The sequence below is a fragment of the Leucopleurus acutus genome (genome assembly GCF_964270905.1).
Source record: "Leucopleurus acutus genome assembly, chromosome: 8".
Classification (NCBI taxonomy): domain Eukaryota; kingdom Metazoa; phylum Chordata; class Mammalia; order Artiodactyla; family Delphinidae; genus Leucopleurus; species Leucopleurus acutus.
The window spans coordinates 61,442,292-61,449,724 of record NC_139151.1 but is presented as its reverse complement, the minus strand read 5'-3'; the positions used below and the strand labels follow the sequence as shown (position 1 = coordinate 61,449,724).

Below are 7,433 nucleotides of genomic sequence, written 5' to 3'. Positions count from 1 at the left end.
CACTGTGGTGAGTCCTGGATTCTGGCAGCAGGTGGGGAGCCCTGAGCGTACCCAGTGTTTGACAGTCCACAGAGGGAGCATCCGAGGAGCAGCCCCGCCCCTTCTTCAGCATTCAGGACCACCCATTCAAGGGAGGAGCCAGCATCGTCACTAGTTTCTAGGCAGAGACGGGAGGTGGTGCACTATAGGGCTCATGTGATCTGTCACATGACAGCGGATCTGCAGAAAGGCAGAATGGGCCCCCGAGCCTGGTAAGAAACTAGGGGGCCCTGGGAGAAGGGAATCATGTTGGAGGGAGTATATGTTGGAGGGTGGGAACATAATGACAGTCCAGCTCCTGCTGAAACCCATGTGCTGCCCCTGCAGCCTCCTAGGGCTCCTTGGCCTCTTTGTCGCCGGCAAATGCAGTTACAGCCCGGAGCCTGACCAGCAGTGGACGTGAGTTGACTTAGCACCGACAACCCCTACCCCATGGCCTCTCCTGTACCCGTTTTCCTGGTTCTAGCCTCCCTCACCCCCCTTACCAGCTCCTGGTACCCACTCCAAAGCCTTATTCCCAGGTTCCCAGATTCAGTCCCCGATAATCCACCTACTGTGATCCATATCTGCTTCTGGAATCCTCCCCAAGTTCTAGGTTCTAATGGTGAACCTTCCCATCCCTACTCTAATGAAGGCCATGTGCCTGACCCCTGACCCTACAGGCTGCCACCAGGCTGGGTGTCTCTGGGCCGTGCGGACCCTGAGGAAGAGCTGAGTCTCACGTTTGCCCTGAGACAGCAGAACCTGGAGAGACTGTCCGAGCTGGTGCAGGCTGTGTCGGATCCCGGCTCTTCTCGCTATGGTGCCTGATGGGACTGGGGGCGGGATGTGGGATGCAGTAAAGGGACACAGGACTGGGCTGAGTGTGGGACGGTGCAGGTCATGTCAGGGATGTGCTCTTGGGGCCTGTCGAGGGGGTGGTATAGGACAGATGAATGGCAGTGACCCTCATTAAAGAGTTTCTGAATAAAAAGGTGAATTGGAACTAGAGTGTCCAAAACTAATTCACATTCTTTCCTCCAAAACTTTCCACCTATGTTCATCAGGCTGAAAAACTGAAAGTGGGTATGGTTAAGAGCACAGGCTTGGTGATCAGATCTGGATTCAAATTCTGACTCTACTATTTACCAACTACCAGACAAATGGGGAAGTAGCATCCAGTACATATAAGTGCTCATTACCTCAAATTTCACCTCCCCCCACTAAATTCACTCTCATTTACTCCTCCATTCGACCCTAAGGCTGCCAGTTCCAGCTCTGAAATACTCCACTGTCTCACCATTCCTTGTTGCCACCAACTCAGCTGATTACTCTTTCACCTGGACTGCTGCCAGCCCCCTCACTGGTCTGCAGTCTCTTCCCCTCCACTCTTCTCCCCACTTTACCCCCCACTATGCTCCAGAATGTCCATGGTTTGCTCCAATGGTCAAGCTGGACGGTGGGCTTCCCCTGCTGGAAGCCCTGCGTGGTGAGGGGGGCAGTCTAGGTTCACCCGGGAGGTGTATTGATCCACACAGGAGAGCAGTGACTCGCCATCATGTTAAGCTCCAGTGTCTCCTGGTTAAAGTTCAAAAAGGGCAACTTAGAAAAGCAAGGAATGAAGGCAAGAGCCTCTACTGAATCCCTGCAGGAAAGTACCTGACCCTAGAGGATGTGGCTGAACTGGTCCGGCCATCACCACTGACCCTCCACACAGTCCAAAAATGGCTTTTGGCTGCTGGAGCCCGGAACTGCCACTCAGTGACCACACAGGACTTTCTGACTTGCTGGCTGAGTGTCCGGTAAGAGGGAATAATTGCCTCATGGAGGGCACCAGTCATCCCATCAGGGAGATTTGTCACTGCAGTGGAAGGGAGCTGAGAGCTTGCCAGGGCCTGTGGGTGAAAACACTTGGGGAGATAACGACTAACTGCCCCGTGATGCTCAGGCAGCCTCCTCAGCTCTGTTCCATGCTTTCTGACCTCTGTTCTCTGATCTCTGACTTCAGACAAGCAGAGCTGCTGCTCTCTGGGGCTGAGTTTCATCACTATATGGGGGGACCTGCAGAGACCCATGTTGTAAGGTCCCCACATCCCTACCGGCTCCCGAAGGCCTTGGCCTCCCACGTGGACTTTGGTAACACCCAGTGGGGTTGGTGGCGGGGGGGGGGGTCAGTGATAAAATGGGGGGTTGGAGGCTAAAGGATCTCTTCCTCAAGGCTGACTCCTCCCCACAGTGGGGGGGCTACACCGCTTTCCCCCCACATCAACCCTGAGTCAACGCCCCAAGCCACAGGTGCCAGGGACTGTTGGCCTACACCTGGGGGTGACCCCAGGAACTGTTGGCCTACACCTGGGGGTGACCCCATCTGTGATCCGTGAGCGGTACAACTTGACGGCACAAGACGTGGGCTCTGGCACGACCAACAACAGTCAAGCCTGTGCCCAGGTGAGCCACGCGGAGAGCCTCAGGGTCCTTACCACCTCCCCAAGGTGCCTGACCAGCTGACTCTCTGACTCTAACCCCTGGGCTCTCACCCCCAATCCTGTGATCTGGGACAGTATCCCCTCACCTGACCCTTGGGGCTGTGTCCTCTGACCCATGATATCTCCTCTGATTCCCTCCATAGTTCCTGGAGCAGTATTTCCATGAGTCAGACCTGGCTGAGTTCATGCACCTCTTCGGTGGGAGCTTTGCACACCAGGCATCAGTAGCCCGTGTGGTCGGACAGCAGGGCCGGGGCCAGGCCGGAATCGAGGCCAGCCTAGATGTAGAGTACCTGATGAGTGCTGGCGCCAACATCTCCACCTGGGTCTACAGTAGCCCTGGTACTGCCAAGGGGACTGGCTGGTGGGGATAGAGGTGGGGGTGAGTGGTGGTCTTTGCTTCCCCAAGGGAATCCCGTGAGCTCCAGGGAGATCCTGACAACCTCCCAAATGACTGCCTTTGTGACCCAGGCCGGCATGAGTCACAGGAGCCCTTCCTGCAGTGGCTCCTGCTGCTCAGTAATGAGTCAGCCCTGCCACATGTGCACACCGTGAGCTACGGAGACGATGAGGACTCCCTCAGCAGCGCCTACATCCAGCGGGTCAACACCGAGCTCATGAAGGCTGCTGCTCGGGGTCTTACTGTGCTCTTTGCCTCAGGTGACCTCCTACTCTAAACTTAGACTCCCACACCCACCCAGCCTCAGAACTTTGACCCCGCAGTGACTCCTGGACCTGATCTCTACCTCATAATCTGAACTCAACAGGGACCACTGACCTGACCTCAACTCTGACCTCTTGCAGTAATGACTAACACTTGAATTTCCTCTCCGACATCTGAACCCACATTCCAAACTCTGACCAATTAAACTGAGTGGCAAACTTGGTCTCTCTCCCAGGTGACAGTGGGGCTGGGTGTTGGTCTGTCTCGGGAAGACACCGGTTCCGTCCCAGCTTCCCTGCCTCCAGGTAAGCACCCCAGCCCACCACTTGCCTGTGGCCACCAATTCTTCTATGTCCTCATGATCTGGAACCTTTGTCTTGATCACACCAGGTGCTCCTGTGGCCCAACCCTCAACTTTACCTGCACCCCCCTCTTCTTCCTGTAGGTCGCAGGCCCCGAGTCTCCTGAGTAGGACATAGCTCCCAGTGTTCCTCTTCCTCAGTCTCCAGGCATTTTAGGGGGAGATTTGGTGGGTGTTCCGTAGGAAAAAGTGTGCAGTCACCTCAGGCCATGCTTTGAGGACCCAAGATCTCTCAGTCATCCCCATGTACATACTTTACCAGAGTGCTTCCCCAGTCCCTCCAGCAAGACCCAGACCCATACTCACCCATCCCCATGCATTTTGGAGGTGCCCTTTGGACCCTGCAATCTGAATGCTGTCTTCTGTCCTCAGCCCCTATGTCACCACGGTGGGAGGCACATCTTTCCAGAATCCTTTCCGAGTCACAGATGAGGTTGTTGACTATATCAGTGGTGGCGGCTTCAGCAATGTATTCCCACGGCCTTCATACCAGGTATGTGTGTGTTTGTGCGGATGGAGGGGGGACGGGTGGGATCCTCAGTTCAGCAGATGATACTCACTCAAGAATGCCTTTTAGGAGGAAGCTGTAGCCCAGTACCTGAGCTCCAGTCCCCACTTGCCACCATCCAGTTACTTCAATGCCAGCGGCCGTGCCTACCCAGACGTGGCTGCACTCTCTGATGGCTACTGGGTGGTCAGCAACCATGTGCCCATTCCATGGGTGTCTGGCACCTCGGTGAGAATTAGCCTGGCTCCAAACCCCCACCCAGGGACTACCCTCACCCTCCACCCCCAAGACCTTACACCCAGAACCCCTGATTCCTCAGAGACTTCTGATCCATCCCTCCCAAAAAGTCCAATCACTCTGAACCCCTAACCTCTACTTGTACCCTCACCCTTGCAGGCCTCTACTCCAGTGTTTGGGGGACTCCTATCCCTGATAAATGAACACAGAATCCTCAGAGGCCTCCCCCCTCTTGGTTTTCTCAACCCACGGCTCTACCAGAAGCATGGGGAAGGACTCTTTGATGTGAGTTTGGAAGAGAGGGGTGTGGCCACTTACGTAAGAGTATGTCGAGTGCTAAGATGAACTTGAGGACAATTCTGATGGGGTGGGATAGCCTCTGGAATGTGAATACAAGGTGAGGTGCTGCAGTCTCCTAGTATCAGCAAGCCGGGATCTGATGCCCACCTTCTCCCTAGGTAACACGTGGCTGCCATGAGTCCTGTCTGAATGAAGAGGTGGAGGGTCAAGGTTTCTGCTCTGGCCCTGGCTGGGATCCTGTGACAGGCTGGGGAACACCCAACTTCCCAGCTCTGCTGAAGATACTAATTAACCCTTGATCCTTTCTTGCTAGAAGAGTGGGCCTGTCCACTGCCCCACAGCCGGTGGCTTGGTCCCTGGTTCTGCACTGTTGGGAGCCCTGCTAAACCCTCAACTGTTGACTGCCGCAGCTTATCTCCCTAACCCAGAAATGCCGTGAGCTTGACTTGACTCCCAATGCTACCTGCTCCTTTATACTCAGGTACCCCTGCCCCTGGCCCAGGTTCCTCTACAGATGCTATAACCTGCACTGTTTGGGAGCGTCCTCCGCACACCGCCCCCTCTTCCATTTCTTCTTTTATTTTTTTTTCAACTTTTTTTTTCAGTTGTTTACACTGTCTGTGTAGTACACTATTTCACTTCATCTTCACTCCTCAATTCATTGCCATGAGACCTCTGCTCTTATTTTTCACTCTTTCCTCCCCTGAGAAACACTGAGAAATGAATGCCTCCCTGCTGCTTCATCCAGTGGACACTTCCCAATCTTTGCTTTGTGGGCTGTCACAGTAGTCTACTGCCTCTCCTTCCTTAGCGCCCAGGGCTTAACTTCTCCTCTGACCACTCCCTATTCCTCCTTCATTCCCTCTTCCCTCTTCCCTCTTTCTCTGCTTCCTCATCGAATGTTGTTGTATTTCATTGCTCCATCCTTAGTCTTTTGCTCTTCTCACTCTACTCATTGACCCTGGAACAAATCAATCACTGGCATCCACAGCCATCACCATATCAGAGTTTTTATCCAACAGTGATCTATACCTCAAAAATAATATGTGTGATACTCAATATTTCATCTCCCTTCTTCCCAATCCCAAACTGTTCTCTTCTGTTTCTTCTTTGTAAATGACACTATGCTTCTTCCAACCAAGCCAGAAACCTAAAGTGTCATCCTAGACTCCCTTTTCCTCACCTCCTCCCATCATCAACTTCAATCAACAAGTCCTGCTGACTTTAAAACTCTTAAATATATCTTTACCAATCCACAAGTCCTGCCATTTGTATTTCCTAAGTATATCTAGAACTCATCGAATTCTCTCCATCTCTACTGCTACGACATTAGCCCTGAGCCATATTCCCTCTCCTCTGAATTGAGGAGGCCCTTGCAAGAAGTGTCCTTACTTTCCACCCTTCCCTAAACCATCTACCAGAGTAAGATGCAAATCCCATAAGGTCATTTACTTGATTAAGACCCTTCAAAGATTACTGGATATAGTTCAGGCTTTTTATCATGACTTAAAAACCTAATCCCTTACTTGCCATTTGTTCCTGAGTAACAAATTGTTTTTCCTTTCCTGCCCTCCCCACAGACACTTTCACTTTTGCTCAAGATATTCTGGGCCCTAACATTACACCTGGCTCCCTTTGCCTGGTTGACTTACAGAATTCTTTCGAGAGTCAGCTCAGAAGTCACCTTCTTGTGTGAACCTTTTGGCTCCCTGAAGCTAGTTGATTTTGGTATGACAGAAAAATCCTAGATTCTTGAAAACAAACCTGTTTGATTCTTGGTTCTGATATAGACTAGGCGAGAGCCTTGGACAAGTAAGTTCAACTCTCTGAAGCTTTTTCCTCATCTGTTATGTGAGGATATTTATACCTGCCTCTAATATTCAGGGAATCATTAAATGGGATAAAGTTAATAGAATGCCTAACACACAGATACAGGCAGCAGCTGTTAGTTCCCTTCCTCCCTTGCACTGTACGCTCTGTGTCTACCTCCAGTATTTAAACCCCCATATATTGTTGAAATGGCCAGTTAACTCTTTGCCTCCCTTTCCAAGACTATTGGTGCCTAGAGGACTAGAACCTTGTCCTACTTAACTTTGTATTTGCAGGCCCTAGCTCAGGACTGGCAAATAGGAATTAAATAAATGTTTGCTGCATTGAAAAACCCACTCTTTCACTAGCTGTGATTTTTCAGATCTTGTTTATTCAGGCTGAAAGACAGCCGTCCCTCTGTATCCTCACATACCACAGCCACAGATTCAACCAACCATGAATTGAAGATATTAAAAAAAAAAAAATTCCAGGAAGTTATAAAAAGCAAAACTTGAATTTACCAGCAACCATTTACATAGCATTTACATGGTATTAGATATTATAAGTAATCTAGAGATGATTTAAAGTGTACAGTGCAAATACTATGCCATTTCATATAAGGGACTTGAGCATCCAGGGCTTTTGGTATCCATGGCGGGGGAGGGGGGGAAGGGGGAAAGGGGGTTTGGGGGGAGGGTCCTGGAACCAATACTGCCCACCCCTCACCACCTATACGGAGGGTGGACTGTACCTCCCTCCCCATCTGCAGCAGCACTTTCTCCTGTTGCCCTCACTTCTTTGGGCAGCTGCCAGCGAGAGAGGCCATCCAACTCCACTACAAACCCTTAAAAGGTTGAATAAAGGGACTAGGAAGGATGCAGACTGGCAGGCGACCAACGGTCGAGAGGTGTCGGGGCGATGGGCCCCAAAGCAAGGTTTTCGGGCGTCAGGCTGGGTGAGGGGGTCCCAGACCTACGGAAGAGACTCCTCGACATTCAAGCGTTCCCACCCCAGCGGATCAGCCTAGGAGAAATGTTCGCGCTATCGCGG

The 7,433-nt window shown here is 51.7% G+C and overlaps 1 protein-coding gene across 1 annotated transcript; it reads left to right on the top strand.

The window, feature by feature from the left end:
- Window positions 1-192: 192 nt before the first annotated feature.
- On the top strand, window positions 193-6,899 carry TPP1 (tripeptidyl peptidase 1). Its single transcript, XM_082843857.1, has 13 exons — window positions 193-251; window positions 367-438; window positions 702-841; window positions 1,670-1,820; window positions 2,027-2,154; window positions 2,255-2,466; window positions 2,648-2,846; window positions 2,976-3,164; window positions 3,404-3,473; window positions 3,902-4,022; window positions 4,107-4,265; window positions 4,434-4,559; window positions 4,733-6,899. Exons 1-13 carry the CDS (start codon window positions 208-210, stop codon window positions 4,871-4,873), a joined length of 1,752 nt encoding a protein of 583 aa, XP_082699983.1. The 5' UTR covers window positions 193-207; the 3' UTR covers window positions 4,874-6,899.
- The last annotated feature ends 534 nt before the right edge of the window (window positions 6,900-7,433 follow it).